General features: G+C 45.8%; 1 protein-coding gene across 1 annotated transcript in view; it reads right to left on the reverse strand.

Moving 5' to 3' along the window:
- Window positions 1–15209, reverse strand: part of bcl2b (BCL2 apoptosis regulator b) — a 49326-nt gene extending 34117 nt beyond the window's left edge. Inside the window, exon 1 of the mRNA XM_017703461.2 lies at window positions 14064–15209. Within this exon, the coding sequence (XP_017558950.1) occupies window positions 14064–14552 (489 nt within the window). The 5' untranslated portion in view covers window positions 14553–15209. The remainder of the gene's footprint in view (window positions 1–14063) is intronic.
- Between the last annotated feature and the right edge of the window lie 10974 nt (window positions 15210–26183).

Here is a 26183-nt window from a genome sequence, read left to right on the forward strand (position 1 = left end):
ACCCCTTTTCACTGTAGCCATACAGTGCAATGCAATGTCACAGAACTGTACATTGTTTTTCACAGCCGTCTTAACCCTCATTGCTCACTAGCAGCTCAATGCAGTAACAACACTTCACAAACAAAGTCAAACAAGTCAAATTAAAAAATCGATTTATTCTCTCTGTGGGACTAATAGTGTTGTACTGTTTTTCACATAGTCTATAACCATGCCACATCGTTCAGCTGCATATATCATAGAAAAAAAATGCTATTTTGTCAAGTGAAATGTTAAATCCAGTCAATATATCTAATATTTCTCATTTTGAGTTGGTTGTGCACTTATTATAAGATTATCTAGCTGATATCTAGACATGTTTTACTTGTTTAAAGTCATTTTATTAAGTATGTGCTGGTTCTAAGATATATGTCAATATAGTGAGATACATTTGCTTGATAAAATGACTTAAAACAAATAAAAGTATAAAAATCTGATAGTCTTATATTAAAGCTTACGACAATCTCAATAGGACAAATATTAGATTTATTGCTTATGCTGTACTTCAGATCATTTTACTTGACAAGATACCAATTTATGCAGTGAACACTGTTAAAGTTACATAACGTCCCATTCACGCTCCACTGTATACATTACATATCGCTGCTGCTGTCAGAGCAAAACCTCGTATCTCCAAAATGGTGACTTTACAGGAGAAGGAAAAAACATACTTTACTTTTAATGGAAGTCAATGGAACCAGACGTCTTTTCAAGCAGTTTTGGGCCGTTTCTTTTAGTCCGTTCATCATGAAAGTTTGGCACAATATAAAAGACAATAGGCATTTCAAATGATGCCAAAAACTGAAAAACAACAAAAATGGAGGTGTGAGGTTTAATTCAGAGAGCAGTGATGATGAAATCCAATCCACCTCTTCGGCATATGGCAGTTTAGCTCTGCCCGATGATGCTGAGGTTTAAAGGAGTGTTTAAGCGCAGACTGCTATTTGAATGAGGCACATTGCAGGGCAGCCAATCAGAACAGAGCTCCTTTACATACATCAGTCTTAAGTGCTTTGCCATTCGGTATAAAGGTCACTTGACTTGGCGTTATACTGTAGAGTGACTGCCACTTTCACCACGTGACGTGAAAGAGAAAGCAGGATTTATAGGGTGGTTTCCCTGCACACAGACTCTGTAGGCGAGAGGTGAGCTTTGTAACTGAAGCTCCTCCAGTGGAAGGCTCTGACTGGGTCAGGTGAGAATGTCCAGTGGCCTTACAAAGGCCCAGTTCTGCCCATTACTGTGACCGCAACAAAAGGACTGTGTGTGTGAATATCTTACCATCGCTCTGGCTAAATCTCCCTCTCCCTCTCTCTCTCTCTGCCTCTCAGCTCTGCAGGTGCACTATAATCAAAACTTATCAAAACAAAGGGCACACACACGCGATTAAACGGCAGAGTAACTTCCAAAGGCCAGATCTGAAACCCTAGTAAATTCTAACTGGCTTTGCTCTAAATGTCAGGGCTCCTTTAAACGGGTACATGATACACAGAAGATTAACTCTTACAAGGCGCAGTTATGGCAGGCAATACCAAAAACATTGTATTGTATCAGAGCTGAACCCATTAATAGAGCCTTATTACAGCAAATTATTAACAGCACAATTTTTTCTAACTCATTTCTAACTCATTTAGAACTAGACAAACCATCCGTAGTAGTGCAGGCTGAAGCCCAGCCGCAGTGCTCTGTACGTTGCTATTAGAAGTTCCACGGTCATGAGCCCTGCTCAATTCCAGGTTCTAAATGGCTTTCAAAGTGACGTGTTTCATGAGAACTACTGATAAATCAACGATCAGCAAACTAACAAAAGCTCGAGTTCCCCTCGAGAGCCTGCACTCTGGCAAGAATCGACGAGCTGTATGAATGAGAGCAAGTGGCTATAATTGCAGAAGAGTTGAACCACTGACGGTATGTGATATATATGATATCTAATGCCGTTGGTTGGAACACGCGGCCAGTGCTGCTTTATCAGTATTATTTTATCTTGCTGCCGTCAGCCTCTTCTGAACAAAAATGTCCTTCACGTCATGCCATTTTCATGCGGTAGAGATTCACTCAAAAGAGGCTCTGAATACTCTGCAATAACTCTCTCCAGGACGAAACAACGTGCAAAGTAATCCTCAGCATATGGAGTTTCGGAAAAGCTGGGATGCCCCTGCATCGGAGTGATGAGGTAACCTCCATTTGAAACTTCCGGGTGCAGACCCCCGTATTCCTTCATGTGTCTGGCAGAAAACGGAGGTCACTTCCAGCATCGCATGTAATGCAATCGATTACACTTACGTCAAGGTATGTTGCTCCACCCTAACAGGAGTTACGCCTCTTTCGAGTGAATCTCCCTGTATATCAGTGGAAAACAAAGTAGCTGGTATCAAAATTGAGTCGAGTAGAGTCGAGTTAGGCCACACCAAGCAGTGGAAAAGGGGCTAATATGCTGAAACATGTAAAGATGATTAGTTACGTGTGGCGTGCGCCCATCCACCAGGCCCCGATGGCAGCTGCGAGAGCCGGCAGGAAGGCAGGGTCTGAGCAGGGATGAAGCTGAGCAGCGCCTCCTGCCGGCTCTGGCGGCTGCCATCGGGGCCCCATCAATGCCACTCTATGATTAACTACACAAAACAGTTTATCGTATTGTTTTAAGTGTTTGACAGCCATACACCTCATATGAATTATTCCTCTCCATTTACTGAAATAGAAGGTGCCAACCGTAAATTTTCTGTCTATATCACGTTTGTGTTTGTACGCAGAAGAGAGCTTTTATTTTGCCAAAAAACATCTTTTACATTTTCTGAAACAAGCTGAAAAAAGGCAGGAGTGAACACTCGAACCTGTCGATACACGAAGCAAATCACATGTTAATGTATCTGATCATGTATCTAAATGTAATTAGTGATGTAACCGCATCTAAATAGTTCAACATTACAACAATAATAACTCTGGACTCTCAGGGCTAAAAATGAGTGCTGTGCTATTAAGAAGCAGAAGCACCACAGACGGCTGTGGCACGCAGACTCCCACTGAGGCGCCGTGCTGGACTGAGATCAGTGGGGTTAAACATGTAATTTCAGAGGCCGCCAACGCAGCCAATCATCCAGAATTGACTGTAATGTCGCACAAATAAACACAGGTGCAGCCCCTCCCCTCCCCGCCGCCCCACCCCGCCGTCGAGACTCAGGAGGAGCGTCCAGGTTAGGCAGAGGACACTAGGTAGGGGGTTTCCAGGTGGAATGAGAGAGACAGCGCAAAGCCACGAGGACTCAAACCTGCACTTCATAAGCATGAGTTCGGCCCTGTTCCAATTCTCTTCTTCACTGCATCAGGAGATCTAATGCAAGTCAGAGGAGAAAAGCTGACACGAGTGACAAATGTTCAAAAGTGGAACCGTGGAAAGAGGCAAAGAGTTCGGTTTAAATATTTGAACTGGGCTGTGGTAAAGCTGCACTCTAGAACATTCTAGAACAGTGTGAATGAGGGAGCACTCGAAATGGGGGAGAATATTCCAGAACACTGTGGATAGGGGAGAACATTCAAGAACAGTGTGAACAGTGAAGAACATATGAGAAGAGTGGGGGAACATTCTAGGACAGTGTAAATGGGTGAGAATATTCGAGAACACTGTGAACAGGGAATAACGTTCTAGACCAACTGGAATAGGGAGGCCTTTCAGAACAGTGTAAATGAGGTAGAACATTCTAGAATAGTGTGAACAGGGAGAGCATTCTAGAACAATGAATGAGGGGGAGCCTTCAAGAACAGGTTGAATCGGGGAGAGCACTGTAAAACAGTGAATAGGCGGCATTCTAGAACAGTCTGAATGGAGGAGAGCACTCTAGAACAGTTTGAATGAGCTAGAGCATTCTAGAACGATCCGAATGAGGAGAACATGCCAGAACAGTGTAAATGGGAGAAGACATTCTAGAATAGAGTGAATATGGGAGAGCATTCTTGAACAATGTGGATGAGGGTCAGCATTCTAGAACGGTGTAAATGGGGAAAGAGCACTGTAGAACAGTGTGAATGGTGGAGAACATTCAGAAACAGCATGAATGGGGAGAGCATTCTAGAACGGTGTAAATGCGGAAGATCACTGTAGAACAGCGTAAATGGTGGAGAACATTCAGAAACAGTCTGAATGGGGAGAGCATTCTAGAACAGTGTGAATGGGGAGAACATTCAGAAACAGTCTGAATGGGGAGAACATTCTGGAACAGTGTGAATGGGGAGAACATTCAGAAACAGTCTGAATGGGGAGAACATTCTGGAACAGTATGAATGGGGAGAGCATTCTAGAACAGTGTGAATGGGTAAGATCACTGTAGAATAGTGTGAATGGTGGAGAGCATTCTAGAACAGTTTGAATGTGGAGCGCATTCTAGAACGGTGTAAATGCGGAAGATCACTGTAGAACAGCGTAAATGGTGGAGAACATTCAGAAGGAGTGTGAATGGGGAGAGCATTCTAGAACGGTGTGAATGGTGGAGAACATTCAGAAACAGTCTGAATGGGGAGAACATTCTAGAACAGTATGAATGGGGAGAGCATTCTAGAACTGTGTGAATGGGGAAGAACATTCTAGAGACCCCCAACAATCACATACAGGTGGGCACATTAACCTAAAGTCTGGTTGATATTTGCTGATGAATTTCATGTCAAATGATGAACGTAATCATAGCACTGTCCACTGAGGTCAGACAGAGATGACTTAAACCAGCCCCAGTCTAGCCGCTGTCCCAGAATGGGCAAGAAAAGGACAAAAAGAGACACGCATACAGACGTGGAGAGAAAGTGAATCAGTGAGTCAGTGTGCCCGTCTCTGCGCCCATCCGAAGGGAAAAAGCGTCCGTGAGGGCAGGGTGGGTGTGGACCAACCAGTGACCCAGGATTGCCGCTCAAAACCAGACAGGGGAACAAACAAATAACTCTTGTTATTGTTGCAGCCAGAAGAGTCCGGTTTGGGGTGAAGCTTCAGCAAGCCGGTGGCAAGCGGTGACAGCGGGGGCCGCAAACGCGACACCTATTTTTAAGTGGAGTCTGGAGTTGGGCAGGAAACAGGGGGGTGGGTAGTGTTGACAGTTTGTCCACATGGCTCTCACGTGTCCAGATGTGTTGGCATTAACAAGCTCCCACCTCCATCTCTGCTTTTAGAGGGTGGAGGAAGGCAAACAGGCCGAGGGTAAACAGCATCGGAACACGCTGCTTAAAGTCTTTCCACAGTTCTCACCAGTGACGTCCAGAACGTTGGTCAGCACCTCATAAAGCAGTATTCTCCATTTCTTCCCTGAAGATCACCTTATTTCTTTAAAAAGAAGCTGTTTTCGTTATTGGTATAAGTAAAGGATCTCTGTTCTGGTTAGGGGCACTGGACTATGCCTTGTTCAAAACGCACTTTCTGCTGAAATTTGAATCAAGCTGCTAAGTTCTGACTAATAAAACATTTGAAAAAACATGGAGAAAATAAACTTAAGCTGCTTCTTTCAGATCCTTTGGAAAACTGCAACGAAACATTTGCTTGCCGACAGCCAGGAAAAGCACAACATTTAATCGTTTTCTTCATTTAATCTTCCACTCCAATAACTCTACTAAAGACTGTCTGCAGGAACAACACTCCTCATCACTTTAATGATAAAAGGCGGAGCTAAACTACTGTAGGGTGTATGGGTGGGGCCAAACAGCTGTTGGTTGAATGGGCAGTCAAAGCAGCTATAGCCTGAATGGGTGGGACTAAACAGCTGTAGGCTGAATGGGTGGGGATAAACAGCTGTAGGCTGAATGGATGGGGCTAAACAGCTGTAGGCTGAATGGGTGGGACTAAACATCTGTAGGCTGAATGGGTGGGGCTAAACAGCTGTAGGCTGAATGGACGGGCTAAACAGCTGTAGGCTGAATGGCAGGGACTAAACAGCTGTAGGCTGAATGGGTGGGACTAAACAGCTGTAGGCTGAATGGGCGGGGCCAAACTGCTCTTTCATGGTTGTGAGGTCAAATCTAAATTTTTGTTGCTTTTTTTTCTTTATATGGACTCTAGAATGACCAGCACATTTGAACCTTCTATAATTCTTTACCAGTAGAAACTAATTAAGAGACAAAAAAAAATCAAGAAATGAATTGTCTATGACAATCCATCCCTTAAGACACCTTCTGTAGGACGTCAGTGAAGATTGTCCAGTAGGGCTATATCGGACAATCTTCGCTCGGGGCTGAAATGAACCAGCTTTGCTGGGAAATCCAGCTTTGTGGAACCTCCCCCAGCTCTTATAATAATAACAGCCAATAATCGCTGGTGCTCTGTATCATGTCTCAAGCATCCCCAGTGGCAGTTCCTCTTATAGAGACAGATACGCCTTTCACATTCTCTTCCGAGTTTCCATTCACTGTTAAGGTCAGCATTGCTCTAACATAAGCAGAAGAGGAAACTGCAGAGGTCAGCATTATTGACCATGTCACTGGGATTCATTCAAATTTGCAGGAGGAGTTAGAGGGAAAACAGCTTTATAAGAAAGGTTAAATTGTGCCCTCAGTAGGCCTGGATGATGTTTAAAAATAATTACTTGCACGTTAATACTGCCCTCTGCTGGAGAAACCTCTGACTGCTAAACATGCATGAGTGAGTTCCAAAGCCACACGCTTACATACAACATAGGTGCTTTCCATTGTGGGCATGCTCTGGAATTCAGCTATACACACATGTGGGACACCATGTAGTCTATTTTCATACATTTACAACCTTCCATGCTTATGCTGTATGACAGCCAAGTCAAACTGGGGACCTTCTGGGCCAAAGTGCTGTGGAGACGACCGTTTACCCTCATCTAACGCTCTGAATTCAGTTCATGAAAGCTTTGGTAATTAGCTCAATCATGTGTTTAATGAGGTAGCATGCTGAAATCTGCAGAGCTTTGCCCCGCCAAGATCTGGAGATTGACACGTGCTGTATGGAAAATACTTTTCCTCAGACAGTATGTCTCACTCTGGGAAACGGAGACAGCAGGATATTTACTATACCTTAATGGACAAAAGCAAGAAAAAATAGCGGTCCAAGAAATCTTGAAGCTTGAATTGTGTCTCATTTTTATACAGAACAATAAAAATAAAGTAAAATACAAAGTGTCAGAAGTATAAATGATCATTTTCATGTTACATGCAGTCTCTAAAAGAAGTGCCGGCTCAACGTTCAGGGTCTCAAATGCAAAATCAACTTTAAACATTATACTGATGAAGATGTGATGACACTGTGTGCAGTTACACACTTCCACCACAGAGGTCTCCAAATCCCCACAGCTTACATAGTGTAGCTTTAACAACTCAGCAGTGTTTGAGGAAAGTGTGTGATGATTTCATTGACTTCCATTACTTGCGAGCAACATTAGTCTCACAGCTCTAGTGCAAAACTAAAGAAGCAAACTTCAGACATTTGGGTTATTTCCCACAATGTTAACTACTGGATAACCAGAAAGCTACAGCTTCAGCATCAGGAGATGTTGAGTGGTGCTACTGTAGGCATTCATCTCCAGGTTTCTCCATGGTTAACATCACATTTACACTGTATTTTCATTTCCTCTGCACCTACGCAGTGCAATGATCCAGACCAGACTGATAAATTGATACCTCATATGGACTCATTACCCCTATTCTCAGTACTCCTTCCTTCATTCAATGAAGGTCAACTTCAAAAAAGCCATGTGAGAATTACCCACACAGGAAAGTCCTTTACACAAACAGTGGTCAGTCCTCTTGACAGCTAAGGGCTTAGACATCACACATGTCTAGATTGATTAACAACATTTGAGTTAAGGGGAAAAACTACTGAAGTTTGGGTTTTCATCAAATTATTCCTTTAAAGGCCTTTCTCAAGAGACGAGTGGGAGGAGAGTGCTTCTCTGAAGAACCGGAGGCCTGTCCTCTTTCAGTCAACAGAAATCTGCCCCAAAGACAAAACTGGATCCGAAACCAAGCTGGATTTCCCCTTTTCTGACTCTTTTGTGAATGGAGAAGCAGCGAATTACAGCTCTACAAGCATTTATATTGTAAACTGTTGTACAGCTGGTGTAATCCTTACACCTGGAGCTTCTCATTGGCCTGCTGTTATTGTCTGAAGTGGAGAGCTTCCAGCATTAGCGTGACCTTTTTAGGAGAAAGGCCTGCAGACGCATCATGTATCAGGTATTGCAGAAACACAAACAGACAACAGATACTCGTGTGTGGAATGTAAGTGGTTTAAATGATGGCCATTCTCAGGTGGAGTTCAGAGTAGTGGTGTGCTAACACTTGTTAATACGCCAATACTGAATGATCTGCAATGGTTCATAACCTTTAAACAGGTTTTTGAGGAAAAAGCAAGCAATAAATGAGATGAACACAACTGATCCCTTGATTCCACCGCAGGGTTCCAGTGTTTTTTCCACACGGACATGGTTCGACACAGAACGCTTGAAAATCAGGCTTAACATGTTTTTTGCCACAGGTTACCGTAGAAAACAATCAAACAAGTTATGTTCTCAGAGCCGGTTATTGAGGAGTCTTTATGAGGCCACTTCCTATTTCCCCCATTACATCAAAAACAGGACTGCGAGTCCTCAATGAATGGGAGTGAATGGACCTCAACGGCTAAAAACGGACAGTTAAAATAATTTCTAATCGCTCGCCCAGAACTTTCCTTTAATTGTAGAAAGCAGAAGGGTGTATTTCACTAAATAAACAAAGAAAACGCACCTGTATATTTCCTTGTTGATTGGTTGGCGAGCAGAGCAGCTCATTGGCTCATTGGCATCAGATTTCTAGACTGGAGTATGGCGTTAACATGACCATTTGAGTAATCGTACAACTGCAGATTATTGCATTACTGAGTGCAAGTAAACACATTCAACGTGTTGTGCTAGTGCGAGTGGATCAGACAGAGCAGTGCTGCTTGAGTTTTTCGCAAAAAAAGTGCATTTTGTGTGCAAAATACTGCAAGTTATTTACTGTTGTCCTAATAAATCACACGAATAAATCACGTATGGTGTGTAGCGGCCTTTAATCTCCAGGTTTCTCTGTGGTTGACACCATGTAGTATTTTCATTTCCTCTACACCTACACAGTGTAATGATGCGGCCCTCCAGAACGTGAAGGACACCAGCACAGCTCGATCTACGGGTACCTTACATAGACACTACCGAAGTACCAGAATATCCCTATTCTCAGTGCTCCTTCCTTCATTCAATAAAGGTCAACTTCAAAAAAAGCCAACTGAGAATCACCCACACTGGAAAGTCCTTTATACAAACGTGGTGGTCAGCCCTCTTGACAGCTAAGGGTTTAGTTAGTAACAAAAGAAGCCTGGTTCAAAGCCATGATAAAAAAAGAAGAATGCATAAATCCATGACTATTCTCCCCTGCACCTTCAGGCCAGTCTCGCTTTGATATGGGGCACAGGCTGCAATCTTCAGGGGGCCTGGACTCGAGGGGAATGTTAAATGCTGCTTTCCTTTAAGATGAAATGCTGCCCCATACAATATTGATGAACAGCCTCTGGACATAGCGCGCTGAATAATGCGCAAGCATATCAGACTCTGACTCTTCTCCGAGCTAATTAGGAACAAATGAAATCCTATTTTTAACTGTGGTTGTAGTTAAAGGTAGATAAAGGGAGAGAGAGAGAGAGAGAAACAAAGACAAGGTGAGAGAGAGAAAGAAAGAGAGGTAAAGATAATTTTCCGGTTCAGGCCCTTCATTTTCAGCACTGGGCCTACGTTGCGTTATCATATGAAAAGGGAATTTGAACAATTTTTCAAATTTTCTGCATAATACACTCATCGAGATGTAAGCAAAGTCATTCTGAGTGGTTTGGTGTTTGTAGAGAAGCTCACTGACTATACACTATATGGCCAAAAGTATGTGGACATACCTACATGAGCTTGTTGGACAATCCATTTCAAAACCATGGGCACTGACGCGGAGTTGACCCCTGTTCGCAGCTGTAACAGCCTCCATTCTTCTGGGAAGCTTTCTGCAAGTTTTTGGAGTGTGTCTGTGGGCATTTCTGAGGTCAGGCACTGTCGACGCTCATCCCAGAAGTATTCAGTGGGGTTGAGGTCAGGGGTCTGTACAGACCACTAGAGTTCCTCCACACCACACTCATCAAACCATGTCTTTATGGAGATCTTTGTGCTCGGGGGCAGGAATGGCTCTTCCCCAAACTGCTGACACAAAGCTGGAAGCATATCATCTTTGTGCTGTAGCAGCAACATCACCCTTCACTGGAACTAAGAGCCCAAACCCTAAAAAAAAGCCTAGCATTATCCCTCCTCCACCAAACACTATAAGGGATCCTAGCGTTCTCCTGGCGTCCACCAAACCCATATTCATCCATCAGACTGCTAGACAGTAAAGCTTAATTCATTGAAAGATGTTTCCACTGCTTCAGAGTCCAGTGGCGGCGGCGCTTTACACCACTCCAGCCGACGCTTGGCACTGTGCATAGTGATCTTAGGCTCATGTGCAGCTGGTCAGCCATGGAAAGTCATTTCATGAAGTTCATGACACAAAGTTCTTGCTTCCAAAGGCTGTTTGAAAGTCTCTGTAGTGAGTGATGCAACAGAAGATAGGCCTTTTTTACGAGCTGCACTTCAGTGTTGGTCTATAGAGATTGTATGGCCATGTTCTTGATTTCGTAAACCTGTTAGCAACGCCTGAACTCAATAATTCGGAGGAGTGTCCACACTTTTGGCCATATAATGTAGGAACCAGGGTTCGCACTGTCTACAGCGATTCCCTTTTATTGAATATGAATTGAATTCAGAACCACTGGCCAACAGTGTTTCCACAGTGTTTCCATTCCAAAGAGGAATCAGACTTCCACGTATAACCCATCCATGCAGTGAAACACCCACATCCACATACACTAGTGAACACACACTGAGCACACTTGCCCAGAGTGGCAGGCAGCCCTATCCACAGCGCACAAGTGGCAGTTGGGGTTAGGTGCCCTGCCATCAATCTCTTCAGTACTGTCGGCCAAGGGGATCGAACCGGCGACCTTCCGATCACAAGGCTGGCTCCCCCAGCCCTCCAGCCCACGACCGCCCCCGTTAACATTGCTATATGTGGTTGTGAGGCATCATTTACTGTGTGTTGTGTATATTGTTGGTTCTGGATAAGTATTTCTATTTCAACGTGGAACAGAAATCAGACAACAATGTTGTACAGCATCATATCATGATGAAAAGTGTCAACGAGAGTTTTTACTCCTCATCAATTCAAGACGTGAGACACAACAGGAGAAAAATAACGATTGCAGGCCTGCATAATGAGTACGTTAAATAATGATGATAGGGTGGAGCTGGTGTATTCGCCCCCATGCGAAGGCTATTGACAGGGTTTTTTAGTCCACTAAGTAAACCAGAAACCCTCCCCCACTTTCTCAATAGTGAGCACGTCAACCTGGCCTTTACTCAGCACTGGTTTTGTGTGGCAGTGCCCTAAGGGGCCATTCAAATTAAAGTGACATGTGCCCTGACACGCGTCCTCTCTGTTTCCGGTGCACTCCAGCAATCGATCTCAGAGCCTAACCAGGATAATGATCCCATCAGCTAACACAGACACAGCAGCTGCCACTGCCCTTCACAGCTCACCTCCGCTCGGCGAAATAACCAGTGCTATGTCACACAGATGGTAACTGCAGCTAATAATCTGGAGGGGATTCATACTGCAAGAAGACGGGCCTCAACCTGTGTTAGAGTGAGACGGTTTTGACATGGACATTTCATGCCAAAGCTATACTGTTTCCAGAACTGTGCTTTCCTGCATGTTCTCTAATGATCAAATCCTTCTTCCAACAGACAGTTCTGGTCCTAAAATCTGATTTGCTGAGCCACATTTGAAGCCTCTGTAATATACTCAATATATGCACATTTAAGGCCTATTCTATATTAATGCACCAGCTCAGTAAAAGCCACTGAGATGTGAATGGACAGCTGCTCGGATTGACCACCGAGTGTACTGAGCAGAGGTGGGTGATATGGAAAAAAAATATTATATCATGATACTTCTAGACATTTCCATGATACACAATATGAGCCACAATATGTAGCAATTTCACAAGCTGGAAATAAAAAAATAGAACCTAAAGTGCCACATATGAAATATACTATAATAAGAAACATAAAATTATAACTACACACATTTTTAACGTTTGACCAACTTTCTTGCAATAATTCAAATTAAACAGGCCTATTTATGCTCAGTTTGCAATGGAACATGCAGTTAGTCAGTCACTCTGTCCATGATATGCTCAGAAAAGCAAAAACAGCGCATCTTCAACTACATTTCTTTGTGACTGAATTGTTTATTGTGATGATTTTTAATCATAACTTGTGTATTTTATTGAAAAACTGACCTGAATCATATTTTTCACTTAATAATAATAATAATAAGCCAGAGCCATTGCCCCAAAGCAGCTTTCCAGAAAGCTTCACCTAATGAGTGTCACCAAGGGAACAGGAGGAACAGCCACTGAGAGGAGCCAAGACTCAAAAAGAGAACCTACATAAGAGATCCAAGAAGAACCACTCGAAGAACCAAGACTCAAAATGTAAACTGACAGAAGGAAAGGTCTGTAAAGATCTAAAGAACTCACTAACTGTTTTGAACACATACACAGTAGAGGATATAGAACATGGTGGGGCTCAAACAGAATGACAGATACAGAAAACAGTGGACTCAGGATGGTACATACAGAACATAGTGGACTCAGGATGGTAGATATAGAACATAGTGACCTCAGGATGCTGGATATAGAACATAGTGACCTCAGGATGGTAGATATAGAACACAGTGGACTCAGGATGGTACATATAGAACATAGTGACCTCAGGATGGTAGATATAGAACACAGTGGACTCAGGATGGTAGATATAGAACACAGTGGACTCAGGATGGTACATACAGAACATAGTGGACTCAGGATGGTAGATATAGAACATAGTGACCTCAGGATGCTGGATATAGAACATAGTGACCTCAGGATGGTAGATATAGAACATAGTGGACTCAGGATGGTAGATATAGAACATAGTGACCTCAGGATGGTAGATATAGAACACAGTGGACTCAGGATGGTACATATAGAACATAGTGACCTCAGGATGGTAGATATAGAACACAGTGGACTCAGGATGGTAGATATAGAACACAGTGGACTCAGGATGGTACATATAGAACATAGTGGGCTCAGGATGGTACATATAGAACATAGTGGCCTCAGGATGGTAGATATAGAACATAGTGACCTCAGGATGGTAGATATAGAACATAGTGGCCTCAGGATGGTACATATAGAACATAGTGGCCTCAGGATGGTAGATATAGAACACAGTGGACTCAGGATGGTACATATAGAACATAGTGACCTCAGGATGGTAGACATAGAAAACAGGGGACTCAGGATGGTACATATAGAACATAGTGGCCTCAGGATGGTACATATAGAACATAGTGGCCTCAGGATGGTAGATATAGAACATAGTGACCTCAGGATGGTACATATAGAACATAGTGGCCTCAGGATGGTAGATATAGAACACAGTGGACTCAGGATGGTACATATAGAACATAGTGGCCTCAGGATGGTACATATAGAACATAGAGGCCTCAGGATGGTACATATAGAACATAAATGTGCAGGACAGGCTGACAGCAGAGAACCAACACAGTAAACAAAGGTAACGGTAATAAAAACGAGTGTAAACGAGGCTGCGTGACCCTTCGCTCCTTCAGGAGAACCACACCTCAGTTCCTGCAGTCTTGCAGAAGGGGGCGTGGCATGGGTGTGCCAGCAAACGCGAAAGCTCATTGGTGGACAAACAGCTCGACGAGCAGCGCCAACAGCCAATCATTGGAGGCCGTCGGCACGACGTCACAGCGGAGGGGCGTGGCCAGAGCGACGTGTATATAAACGGGTCGCAGTATGACCGCTGAGGGGTGTTGTGTGTTGAATCCGGGCAGTAAATCGCCGGTTCTGGACATTAAGCATGAGCGTGAACGTTGCTTACCCATCCTCCGTTGTCCCGGATCCATCCCTTCAGAACCGGCCCGTTTAGATACTCAGTCATCCAGCGGGCCACGTCGGCGGTGATGCTCTCGGCCGCTCGCCGCCGCTCCACGCACACGGCCGCGCCGAACTCCAGGAACGCCACGATCCGCCCCCAGTTCACCTCGTCCCGGAACAGCTCGTCGGCCACCGCCGCGAAGCTCCGGCTCGCCACCGCGGGCTCCAGCTCCAGGCGCCCGGCCATCTCGGTCAGATCGGACTGATACAGGCGCTCCAGCTCGTCCCCCGCCTCCCTCAGCGCTCCGTGCACGGCCGCCGGAGCCTGGTGCACCCTGTTCTCCTCTCCTCCTCCTCCTTCTTCTTCTTCATCCTCCTCTCCCTCTTCTCCTCCTTCCTCCTCCCACGCGTGACCGCTCTTGGCCAGCTTGTGGTGCAGATACTTCTCCACTATCTGCCGGCTGTCGTACACCTTCTCCTTCTTGCTGGCCATGTCTGTCAAATCAGCTCCAAAACCCCAATTCAAATAATAATAATAATAATAAATGCACGCGCACAGTCACACCCCCATCGCTTTCATGCACTGCAACTCCTCTTCTGGTTTGCAATTCATTTTTTTTGTTGGCACGAGAAAACAAGAAGCACGCTTGGCAAGTTGGTGCACGCGCGCAGCCTTGCAGTAGTGGTGCACGAGGGGGGGGGGGGTGCAGCGCAATGCAATGACAAACACACGGAGTTGCAATGCAGGTCGGGGGGCGGTTGGGTGGGGGGGGCAGAAAAACGAAGCAGCCCCCCAACGCAACTAGATCACTCCACGCAGTTGGACCCGCCTCGGCGTCACTTGGAGAGCAGCAGCCCAGCTTCGTGCAGCGATCTGCGGAGTTTTCCCACGATCCTGCACCGCGGGAGCGGAGCGGAGTCCAGCCCAGGGAGAGCGGGAGGCAGGGCGAGCAGAGGAAGGCAGAGCCCTTTAAGTCCAGGTCTTCCAGCTTCTTCTTCCTCAAGGATCGAGCCCTCAGCCTCCACTCTGGTCCTGTCCGAGGCTCAGATGTCCCCCATAAGTCTGCCCAAGTTGCCTGCGAGCGCGGCAGTGGCTGAAAAAGCTACTGCGAGTCAAGTCCTGCAGGATCTGCCCCTCCTCCTCCTCCACCTCCTCCCTTTACACATCACTGAGGCATTTCCTCCGCGCTACGTCACCCATTCAAATCATTCAGCGTCTTTTTTTTTACCCATTCAAGTGATTCCTGGACATATAATCTGATTTATTCCCCCGCCCACATTCATTTAAGCCCCGCCCTCCTGTACTGCGATTGGCTACTGCTGGTGTTCCTGCTCCTGGCTGATCAGCAGTGCCCCTCCTCCTGCGCGATGATTGGCCTGTGGTTTAAAAATCACAACTGCTTACAAACTACCAGGCCAAGCTGGGCCCAGTAGGAATACGGGCTCTTAACCAATCAGAGAGCGTTCTGATCACCGGGTGATTGCTTACATGCCCATATAAGGAAATCAGAGTCTGCCGGTTTCCTCCATGAGAATGAATGGCAGTTCGAAGATCGATGCTGTCGCGTAGCGGGGTAAACAAAATTTTCCCCCAGTGTCACTAGACCTTCAAAACTGTGAGGCGTTTAGCCGTTAAAATATGGATAATACTAACTATATGCTACAAGCAAGCTAACGCTAACATGCAGCTAAAATACAAATAACGCTACATTGACGCCGCGAGCTAACGCTCCTAAACGACCCAAAGACGAACAAGGCCGCATCGACGCCGCGAGCTAACGCTCCTAAACGACCCAAAGACGAACAAGGCCGCATCGACGCCGCGAGCTAACTCTCCTAAACGGCCCAAAGACGAACAAGGCGGCATCGACGCCGCGAGCTAACGCTCCTAAACGACCCAAAGACGAACAAGGCCGCATCGACGCCGCGAGCTAACGCTCCTAAACGACCCAAAGACGAACAAGGCCGCATCGCCGCCGCGAGCTAACGCTCCTAAACGGCCCAAAGACGAACAAGGCGGCATCGACGCCGCGAGCTAACGCTCCTAAACGGCCCAAAGACGAACAAGGCCGCATCGACGCCGCGAGCTAACGCTCCTAAACGACCCAAAGACGAACAAGGCCGCATCGACGCCGCGAGCTAACGCTCCTAAACGACCCAAAGACGAACAAGGCCGCATCGACGCCGCGAGCTAACGCTCCTAAACGACCCAAAGACGAACAAGGCCGCATCGACGCCGCGAGCTAACGCTCCTAAACGGCCCAAAGACGAACAAGGCCGCATTGACGCCGCGAGCTAACGCTCCTAAACGGCCCAAAGACGAATAAGGCCGCATCGACGCCGCGAGCTAACGCTCCTAAACGACCCAAAGACGAACAAGGCCGCATCGACGCCGCGAGCTAACGCTCCTAAACGACCCAAAGACGAACAAGGCCGCATCGACGCCGCGAGCTAACGCTCCTAAACGACCCAAAGACGAACAAGGCCGCATCGACGCCGCGAGCTAACTCTCCTAAACGGCCCAAAGACGAACAAGGCGGCATCGACGCCGCGAGCTAACGCTCCTAAACGACCCAAAGACGAACAAGGCCGCATCGACGCCGCGAGCTAACGCTCCTAAACGACCCAAAGACGAACAAGGCCGCATCGACGCCGCGAGCTAACGCTCCTAAACGGCCCAAAGACGAACAAGGCGGCATCGACGCCGCGAGCTAACGCTCCTAAACGGCCCAAAGACGAACAAGGCCGCATCGACGCCGCGAGCTAACGCTCCTAAACGACCCAAAGACGAACAAGGCCGCATCGACGCCGCGAGCTAACGCTCCTAAACGACCCAAAGACGAACAAGGCCGCATCGACGCCGCGAGCTAACGCTCCTAAACAACCCAAAGACGAACAAGGCCGCATCGACGCCGCGAGCTAACGCTCCTAAACGGCCCAAAGACGAACAAGGCCGCATTGACGCCGCGAGCTAACGCTCCTAAACGGCCCAAAGACGAATAAGGCCGCATCGACGCCGCGAGCTAACGCTCCTAAACGACCCAAAGACGAACAAGGCCGCATCGACGCCGCGAGCTAACGCTCCTAAACGGCCCAAAGACGAATACGGCCGCATCAACGCCGCGAGCTAACGCTCCTAAACGGCCAAGAGAAGAACAAGGCCGCATCGACGCCGCGAGCTAACGCTCCTAAACGGCCCAAAGACGAACAAGGCCGCATTGACGCCGCGAGCTAACGCTTGTAAACAGCCCAAAGACGAACAAGGCCACATCGACGCCGCGAGCTAACGCTCCTAAACGGCCCAAAGACGAACAAGGCCGCATTGACGCCGCGAGCTAACGCTCCTAAACGGCCCAAAGACGAACAAGGCCGCATCGACGCCACGAGCTAACGCTCCTAAACGGCCCAAAGACGAACAAGGCCACATCGACGCCGTGAGCTAACGCTCCTAAACGGCCCAAAGACGAACAAGGCCGCATTGACGCCGCGAGCTAACGCTCCTAAACGGCCCAAAGACGAACAAGGCCGCATTGACGCCGCGAGCTAACGCTCCTAAACGGCCCAAAGACGAACAAGGCCGCATTGACGCCGCGAGCTAACGCTCCTAAACGGCCCAAAGACGAACAAGGCCACATCGACGCCGCGAGCTAACGCTCCTACACGACCCAAAGACGAACAAGGCCACATCGACGCCGTGAGCTAACGCTCCTAAACACTTCAGCCAAGTTTTGTTTTGTTTAATAGCCGATGACAACAGTAGAATCTTCCCACCTGACTGCCCAGATAGCGAGAAGGGTGTAGCTGCAAAGCCGCAGCACCACACTCTCCCGATATGATGTCAGAGAACCGGCTCTGCTATTACTGTGTAATGTTTGAGAAACCCTCAGATACCAATCTGAAGAACCAATTCACCAAGAACTATTTAAGCATCAAATGGTTCTATGTAGAGCTGCTGTGTCTGATCCACTCAGACCAGCACAACACACATACCACCACCACGTCAGTGTCACTGCAGTGCTGAGAATGACCCACCACCCAAACAGTACCTGCTCTGTGAGGGTCCATGGGGGTCCTGACCACTGAAGAACAGGGTAACAGAGTATCAGAGAAACAGGTGGACTACAGTCTGTAACTGTAGAACTACAGAGTGGAACTGAACGGTCAGTGGAGCTGATAAAGTGGACAATGAGCGTAGAAACGAGGAGGTGGTCAGAACTTTACGCCTGATCGGTGAATAGCCTGAACACAGACGCTGGGACTGGGAAGGATGAGGCCTGCCGCAGTACGGGTGGAGAACAGCAGTCAGTGGGATTGCGTTCTGTTTCGTGTTGCTGTGCCGTCTACACTGGCAGCAGGAGTTGGCTGTAAGAACCGGTTTGTCCTGATTACTTAACGTCTGTCAGCAGTGCTGTTTGAGTGCTTGATAAGTAGCCAAGCCTGCTGAGTTTTAATTTTATGCCCCCCCCCCTTTTTCTAATTTTCAATATTGGCTACACGGACATGGAAATAGCCGGGAGACGCAGGGACGGAAATGAGCGTGAAGTTGGAGCAGAACGGAATTGTGTTGAGCACTTGGCCGGGACATTAGCACGGCTCCTTTGAACAGCGCACGGCCTTTGATCTGTTTCAGCCCCTCGCTGTCGCCCCCCTGCTCCGAATATTAGGTAAACCAGCTCAGGCCTCATGAATAATTGCAGTGCTCATGCCGAATTGGACTGCATCATGCATATGAGCAGCAGGCTTTTGATGTGGGCCCTCTGGTGGCCATCCGTGCTTAAGAAATCCGGCCTATCCACTGGCTTAAGTCTCCTTAAATTTCCTTGAGTGGTGGGCAGGCTGAAGGCATTTGCGCCGTGTTGCCGTTGGAGGCCACTGGGGAAGCTGTTTCGCTTGGTTTTCATCCAGCTCCACTTCACATCTCTTGGACCTACAAGTCAAGGCTGTGGGCGGCTGATCTCTCATCATTCCTTATATGGATATGAGGCTAAACTGATAGCTGGTCATCGCATTTAAAGGCCCAGAAAACCTAAATCTGTTTTCTTTCTAATGAGGTTAGTCTTGTCCTTGCAGGCAAACTAGGTTCACCCTTTGAATAATGTTCCAGCGACCATAAACGACGATGTATCTCACCATATTTCTCTCCTCTCGACAAAAACTGGGCAGTGCTAATCTTCCGTAAGCATTCCCCTGACCAATCACAGGGCTGCGTCTCTTGCCCCGCCCACACAGAAGCAGAGAAGCTCAGTCAGAGCTGGTTTATGACGAGTCTGGCCACTTCTTATTTCCCCTATTATATCAAAAACAGGACAGCAAAACAGCAGAGGGCGCCTGCGAGTGAGCGAATGGGGGTGAATGGAGCTAAATGGCTAAAAACGAAAAGGTAAAATAGGTTCTAATCATTCGGCCAGAACTTTCCTCCAATTTTAGAAAGTAGAAGGATGCGTTTCACTGAAAAAGCGAAGAAAACGTACCTGCCCGTTTCCTTTTTGGTTGGTGAGCAGAGCAGCTCATTGGCTGTTCGCGCTCTCTGGCGTTATGAACGTACATGAGGCGTCGTTTCAAACTCCTAGAACTCGAGTTTAAAAGTGCTCAAACATACAACAGCAGTGTTAAAATGTTTTATGCTGTTCTGTGTTTGGAAAATGAACGTATTATTTTACATTAAAAATGTTTCAGCATTTATAAACTATGTGTTTAACGCTCCTTATCAACCCATTCATTTTGGACTCGCTTGGGAGCGCCCTCTAGTGTTTGACGAACCTGGAAGACATTGCAGAGTGGGAATTCTGCTGATACTAATACAGCATAACCAAAATCTGGCTGGCCCAGCTAGACCACCTGCCGTCGCACGTTCATCCGTTTATCCAGGACCAACATTGTTCATTCATCCATTCCTGCGTTCACAAGTGGCTTTGTCCGTCCGTCTGTCCATCTATGGGTTTATCCGTCCAGTTAGAGTCACATAAAAGCTGGATAATGATTTCTGTTCTGTGTGGGGGCGGAGCTAGGAGCTGTCAATCAAGCTGCTCATTAGCCACGCCTACACAGGTCTCATCTGATCTGCTGTGTTTTATCATATTTATATCGTATATTTTGCATTCAGGCTTTGCTGGATGTTTAATATTACACTCAGGTTTAGTATCATATGCACATTTTTTATATCTTACTCTGCGTTCACTGAGACTTTAAAGGAACAGTTACGCAATAAAAATCTAATTTACTCAATTTACCCAGAACCCCAAGTATACCAGATCAGCCAAGACATGTTTGGTGTTTGAAGCCTCTTTGGTTTTGCGCTGGAGCTACAGGGTTATTCTTAGAACCGTTTGATGATGGTTTTAGGTTCTACGGTTCAACCTCAATACCAAAGCTGTGAACTTAGCCAGAAGCCCTACGTCCTTCTAAGAGTCCAGCCGGCTGGGGGAAACTCAAACGACCAGAGACTCGGGTCTGTACTGAAGGCTTTTCCCGTTTATTGATCAGAATAGCCGAGTTTATATACACACAAATGGCACGACCATCGCGTGATCATGCGACCTGACAATAGAGACAGAGGATTGGATGAAATAGAGTTATAGGTGGACGAGGGCCCCCAAGGCCGTTTATGAAGGCCGGGTACATGGAGCCAAAACAACAGATGAGTGTTAGAACATTGCTGATCGGATAACGATGTCACTATGAGTTACAACCAACCATATGAGCGCACCAGCACAAGCTGAAGCCCCTTATGTGTACCACAGGCCTTGGTATAGTCATGAACCCAGGATCGTGCATTGATCAGGAGTATGCACTGATACTAGGATCTAACAGTTATGAGGTGAACAAGCAAAGGAAGCACACATCTTCTAAGCCGCTTCTCCTTCTGGGTTGCTGGAGCCTATCCCAGCGGTCATCGAGCGAAAGGCAGGATACACCCTGGACAGGTCGCCAGTCCACCACAGGGTAGAAAGACAGACACATTCACACCTAGGGGCAATTTACCATGTCCACTTGGCCTGACTGCATGTCTTTGGACTGTGAGGGGGAAACCGGAGAACCTGGAGAAAGCCCACGCTGACATGGGGAGAACATGCCAACTCCACACGGAAAGGACCGTGGTTGCCCGGCCGGGGAATCGAACCCGGTCCCTACTTGCTGCGAGGTGACAGTGCTACCCAGAGAAGTCAGATGATTTAACAAAATGTATCAAATTAATTCTGAAATGAATAAATAATTAATATGTAAACACATTCGTTCAGGCTGCACAGTAGTCTTCACCTTCTTTCACAGTGGTGTCGATGGTGAAAACGGCTCGCAACACACGTGGATCTGCATTTGATTTCAACAGCAAACTGCTGCTTCTATCTTACACACAGCTTATATGAACGATAGTTTGGTTCAGCTGATGAGGTGGTGGGGTGTTAGTGTGTGTTGCGCTGGTCTGAGTGGATCAGACACAGCAGTGCTGCTGGACTGAGAACCAAAAAATATCCAGCCAACAGCGTCTTGTGGCCACTGATGAAGGACTAGAGGATGACCAACACAAACTGTGCAGCAGCAGATGAGCTGTCGTCTCTGACTTTACACCTACAAGGTGGACCGACAAGGTAGGTGTGTCTAATAGAGTGGACAGTGAGTGGACACCTCCAGCAGCACCGCTGTGTCTGATCCACTCATTCCAGTGCAACACACACTAACACACCACCACCACATCTGTGTTACTGCTGAGAATGACCCACCATCCCAATTAGTAGCTGCTCTGTGAGGGTCCATGGGGGTCCTGACCACTGAAGGAAGAACAGGGTAACAGAGTATCAGAGAAATAGATGGTGAGACTATGTGGTCAGTGGAGCTGACCATTTGCTTTTAATAGGTTTAGGCCTCAGTTAATCCTGAGATACAGCACCATCTGGTGGCAGATGTGCGTTTTTTGAAATGACACAGCAATTAAGTTTAAACCGTAGCTCTCGTCTCGTCTCGTCTCAGCAAGGGTGTTTAAGAACCCACGTGACGCATTTAGGTTTAAACTCGGGTTAAACTCTAAACCACAGCTAAGCTGATAACAGTGCAATGGCCCTAAATATGCCCATCAAATCATTTGGGATTCAGCCATGTGTGGACATCTCCACACTGGACAAACAGAGCCATGTTTGGATGTAGAAGCCAGTGTTTCATAGCTTACATAGGGCACGATAAAGAGACTCGGCCTGGGTCATCAGAGCATCACGTGACTTTTAAACTCTGGCAATAAATACAGACAGTAGAGAAACGTGTTATACTTTTATATTTAAAATAGTTTTTATCTATTTACCACTGACATATTATTACTATTATGAAAAAATGCTCATTATAATAAACAAATCAAGCAAAAAACAAATCACTTGTGGTGTGCAAGGCCTTAAGGCTGGTCATTTAATGTGCTTTTAGTGTGCAAAGGCCTTAAGGCTGGTCATTTAATGTGCTTTTAGTGTGCAAAGGCCTTAAGGCTGGTCATTTAATGTGCTTTTAGTGTGCAAAGGCCTTAAGGCTGGTCATTTAATGTGCTTTTAGTGTACAAAGGCCTTATGGATGGTCATTTAAAGCGCTGTCGGTGTGCAAAAGCATTACTGTCAATCATTTTAAGTGCTTTGGTGTGTAAAGGCCTTAAGGCTGGTCATTTAAAGCACCTTTGGTGTGTAAAGGCCTTAAGGCTGGTCATTTAAAGCACCTTTGGTGTGTAAAGGCCTTAAGGCTGGTCATTTAAAGCACTTTGTGTGTAAAGGCCTTAAGGCTGGTCATTTAAAGCACTTTTGGTGTGTAAAGGCCTTAAGGCTGGTCATTTAAAGCACTTTTGGTGTGTAAAGGCCTTAAGGCTGGTCATTTAAAGCACTTTTGGTGTGTAAAGGCCTTAAGGCTGGTCATTTAAAGCACTTTTGGTGTGTAAAGGCCTTAAGGCTGGTCATTTAAAGCACTTTTGGTGTGTAAAGGCCTTAAGGCTGGTCATTTAAAGCACTTTTGGTGTGTAAAGGCCTTAAGGCAGGTCATTTAAAGCACTTTGTGTGTAAAGGCCTTAAGGCTGGTCATTTAAAGCACTTTTGGTGTGTAAAGGCCTTAAGGCTGGTCATTTAAAGCACTTTTGGTGTGTAAAGGCCTTAAGGCTGGTCATTTAAAGCACTTTTGGTGTGTAAAGGCCTTAAGGCTGGTCATTTAAAGCACTTTTGGTGTGTAAAGGCCTTAAGGCTGGTCATTTAAAGCACTTTTGGTGTGTAAAGGCCTTAAGGCAGGTCATTTAAAGCACTTTTGGTGTGTAAAGGCCTTAAGGCAGGTCATTTAAAGCACTTTTGGTGTGTAAAGGCCTTAAGGCAGGTCATTTAAAGCACTTTTGGTGTGTAAAGGCCTTAAGGCTGGTCATTTAAAGCACTTTTGGTGTGTAAAGGCCTTAAGGCAGGTCATTTAAAGCACTTTTGGTGTGTAAAGGCCTTAAGGCTGGTCATTTAAAGTACTTTTGGTGTGTAAAGGCCTTACGTTATTTAAAAGCACAAAAGGCCTTAAAGTCAATTTTGTAAAGCCCTTAAAACTTGGCCAAAGGTCATTCACAGCACATAAGTTCATAAAAGGTAGAGCTGACCGATCAAATCAGTTTCATCTGTGACAAATTTTTGTAATGTGTCACTCTTTTGTATAAAAAGTCGAGACGCAACAAATCACAAACACTTCAAGGTAGTAACTTTCCAAATATTTTTTATTGTAATCATGTAAGAAAATAAGACAAAGCAACAACGTCCTCCTTTTTTTTTTTCCTTCAATGGCACACAAGGTGAAAGTTTTACAAGTTTGGCAACCAAAAACGAAGAACGAAGAAAGAAAGAAACCTTCAGAGGGGAAACGGAAGCGGAATGTGTCCAAGGCTGGTCTTATCTTTACCTGTTAAAGTTACTTTTAAACTAGATCGAATTTCGCTTAAATATACCTAAACATCAAATGACAACAGAGGGATGAAGTACAGCATGAGCGCGAGGAAGATCCTTCCCCTGGACGTACGACGAGCACATGCTTGGTTTGCATAGCTTTAAAAGATTGAAAAGAAAGATCATTGCTTGTCTGTTAGCTACGTATCGAACTGATTAGGTTGTGCTGGAATGAGTCGAGTGCTGTTAAATCTTAAGTCTTACACAAACCGGCACCTGAACCGAGGCGTTCCGCGCCGGACCGCGAGCCCCGAGCCAAATGTCCAATGAGAACGTCGTCATGGCGACTCATGCATTCTCACCTTCATGCTTTGGGTCCACGTAAGGCCTAACGATTAATCAGTATAAATATAAAGTGAAGCAAACCCGAAAAAGAAAAAGAAAAAAGAACATTTTCTCCGTTAAAGTCACAAAAACGTGAACGGCCAGTTTGCTGTGGGCTTCTCTCTTCCTGAAGGTCTACAATGCTCTACGTTAAAGGAAACCGTTTAACGAAAAATAAAAAAAATCAAACATCCACAGTTTTCCCTTCAGGAACATGTTCATCAGATCAGGTTTAGGGTCTGAAGTTTGCTTCTTTAGTTCTGCACTGGAGCTACGAGGCTAATGTAGCTAAAAAGTAATAGAAGCTTATGTATGCCAATTAGCATGTTGCTAATGCCATGAAACACATGCCTGAAACTACACTGAGTTGTTAAAGGTGCAGTATGTAAAATTTAGTGGGCTCTATTAGCAGAAATGGAATATAATAAAAAACATGTTTTTATTACTGTATAATCACCTGTAACTATGAATTGTTCTGTCTTCAACCCAAACACTGACGATAGAGGGCGCTTTTTAAGGTTTTACGAATTTGATGGTGCTGTAGTTCCGGTCGGAAGACGTAGAAAGAGGAAGAAATCGGTGGCTGCCGCCGGTGCTGGCTGACTATTTTGTGTTGTGAGAAGTCTGAGAACCCAAATGTTGACAAATAGAGCATCAGACTTATTATTTAGCGCAAGAAAAAGCGAAGGAGGGTGAATCCTCACCGTCAAAGAAGCAAAACAAAATCGGGACAGACGACGGCAGAAAACCGAATGGCCGCCTTAGGTTCTACTACGCGTTTGGAAAGGGAGGGGTGAGGGAGGGGGATTCAGCTGGTTGCAGTCTTCAACCTCACCACTACATGCCACTAAATCTCACACACTGCACCTTTAAAGGGGCATTCCAGCCTAAAACTAGCATTTAATGTTATTTGTCATGCCATGTGATGAGCCTCGTTGGTTTTCATGTTTTTTTTGTACTCATCCACCAATGTTCTCGGACTACAACACCCAGCATACTCTACATAGGGAGCGGCTCCTGTTCCAACAGAAGAGGCCACCATATTTATACAGCAGGAGAACGGACAAACCAAACTGACTCTAGAGGGCGCCTTTCACGTTTTTACAAATTTGGCGGAACTGTAGCTCTGGCTGGAAGATGTAGAAAGTCGGTGCTGCTGCTGATTTTGTGTTGTGAGACGTCTGAGAACCCAAATTTTGACAAAAGGAGGTTCAGAGTTATTGATTAGCTCAAGAAAAAGTGAACGAGGGTGAATCCTCACCGTCGGGGACATCGGGAAATCGAGGGAGGATGATTCAGTTGGTTGCAATCTTCAACCTCACCACTAGATGCCGCTAAATCTCACACACTGCACCTTTAAAGGGGCATTGCGACCTAAAACTAGCATTTAACGTTATTTATGCCATGTAATGTTGTGCAGCACAGCCTTGCATCTGTTTTAACCTTGTATCTTCAAAATAGTGACTTTACAGGTGGAGGAAAAAAACCTACTCTACTTTTAATGCAAGTCAATGGAACCAGACGATTTGCCAAGCCATTTACGGTCATTTTTGTCTGTCCATTCGTCGTGAAATTCACGGACAATGTAAAAGACGACGAGTATTTTCTAATTATTTCAGAAACTGAAAAACAACAAAGCAGAGACAGCAGAGATATGAGTAATATATGCCTTCAATATTCTCCGTCACATATTGTTGAATTTGTGTGTTGATACACGGCTGAAATGGATGTCCCATATTTGCGGATTTCAAATAAGCTGGTATGCATGTCACATATGTCCATATAGACAAAATAAGCTGTATATAAGGGAAGTCAATATACGAGAACACATCATCTATTCGAAACCCTTATATCTGATTTCTGTAGGCGTAGCC

Source organism: Pygocentrus nattereri, chromosome 2, assembly GCF_015220715.1.
Source record: "Pygocentrus nattereri isolate fPygNat1 chromosome 2, fPygNat1.pri, whole genome shotgun sequence".
In the NCBI taxonomy this organism is placed as follows: domain Eukaryota; kingdom Metazoa; phylum Chordata; class Actinopteri; order Characiformes; family Serrasalmidae; genus Pygocentrus; species Pygocentrus nattereri.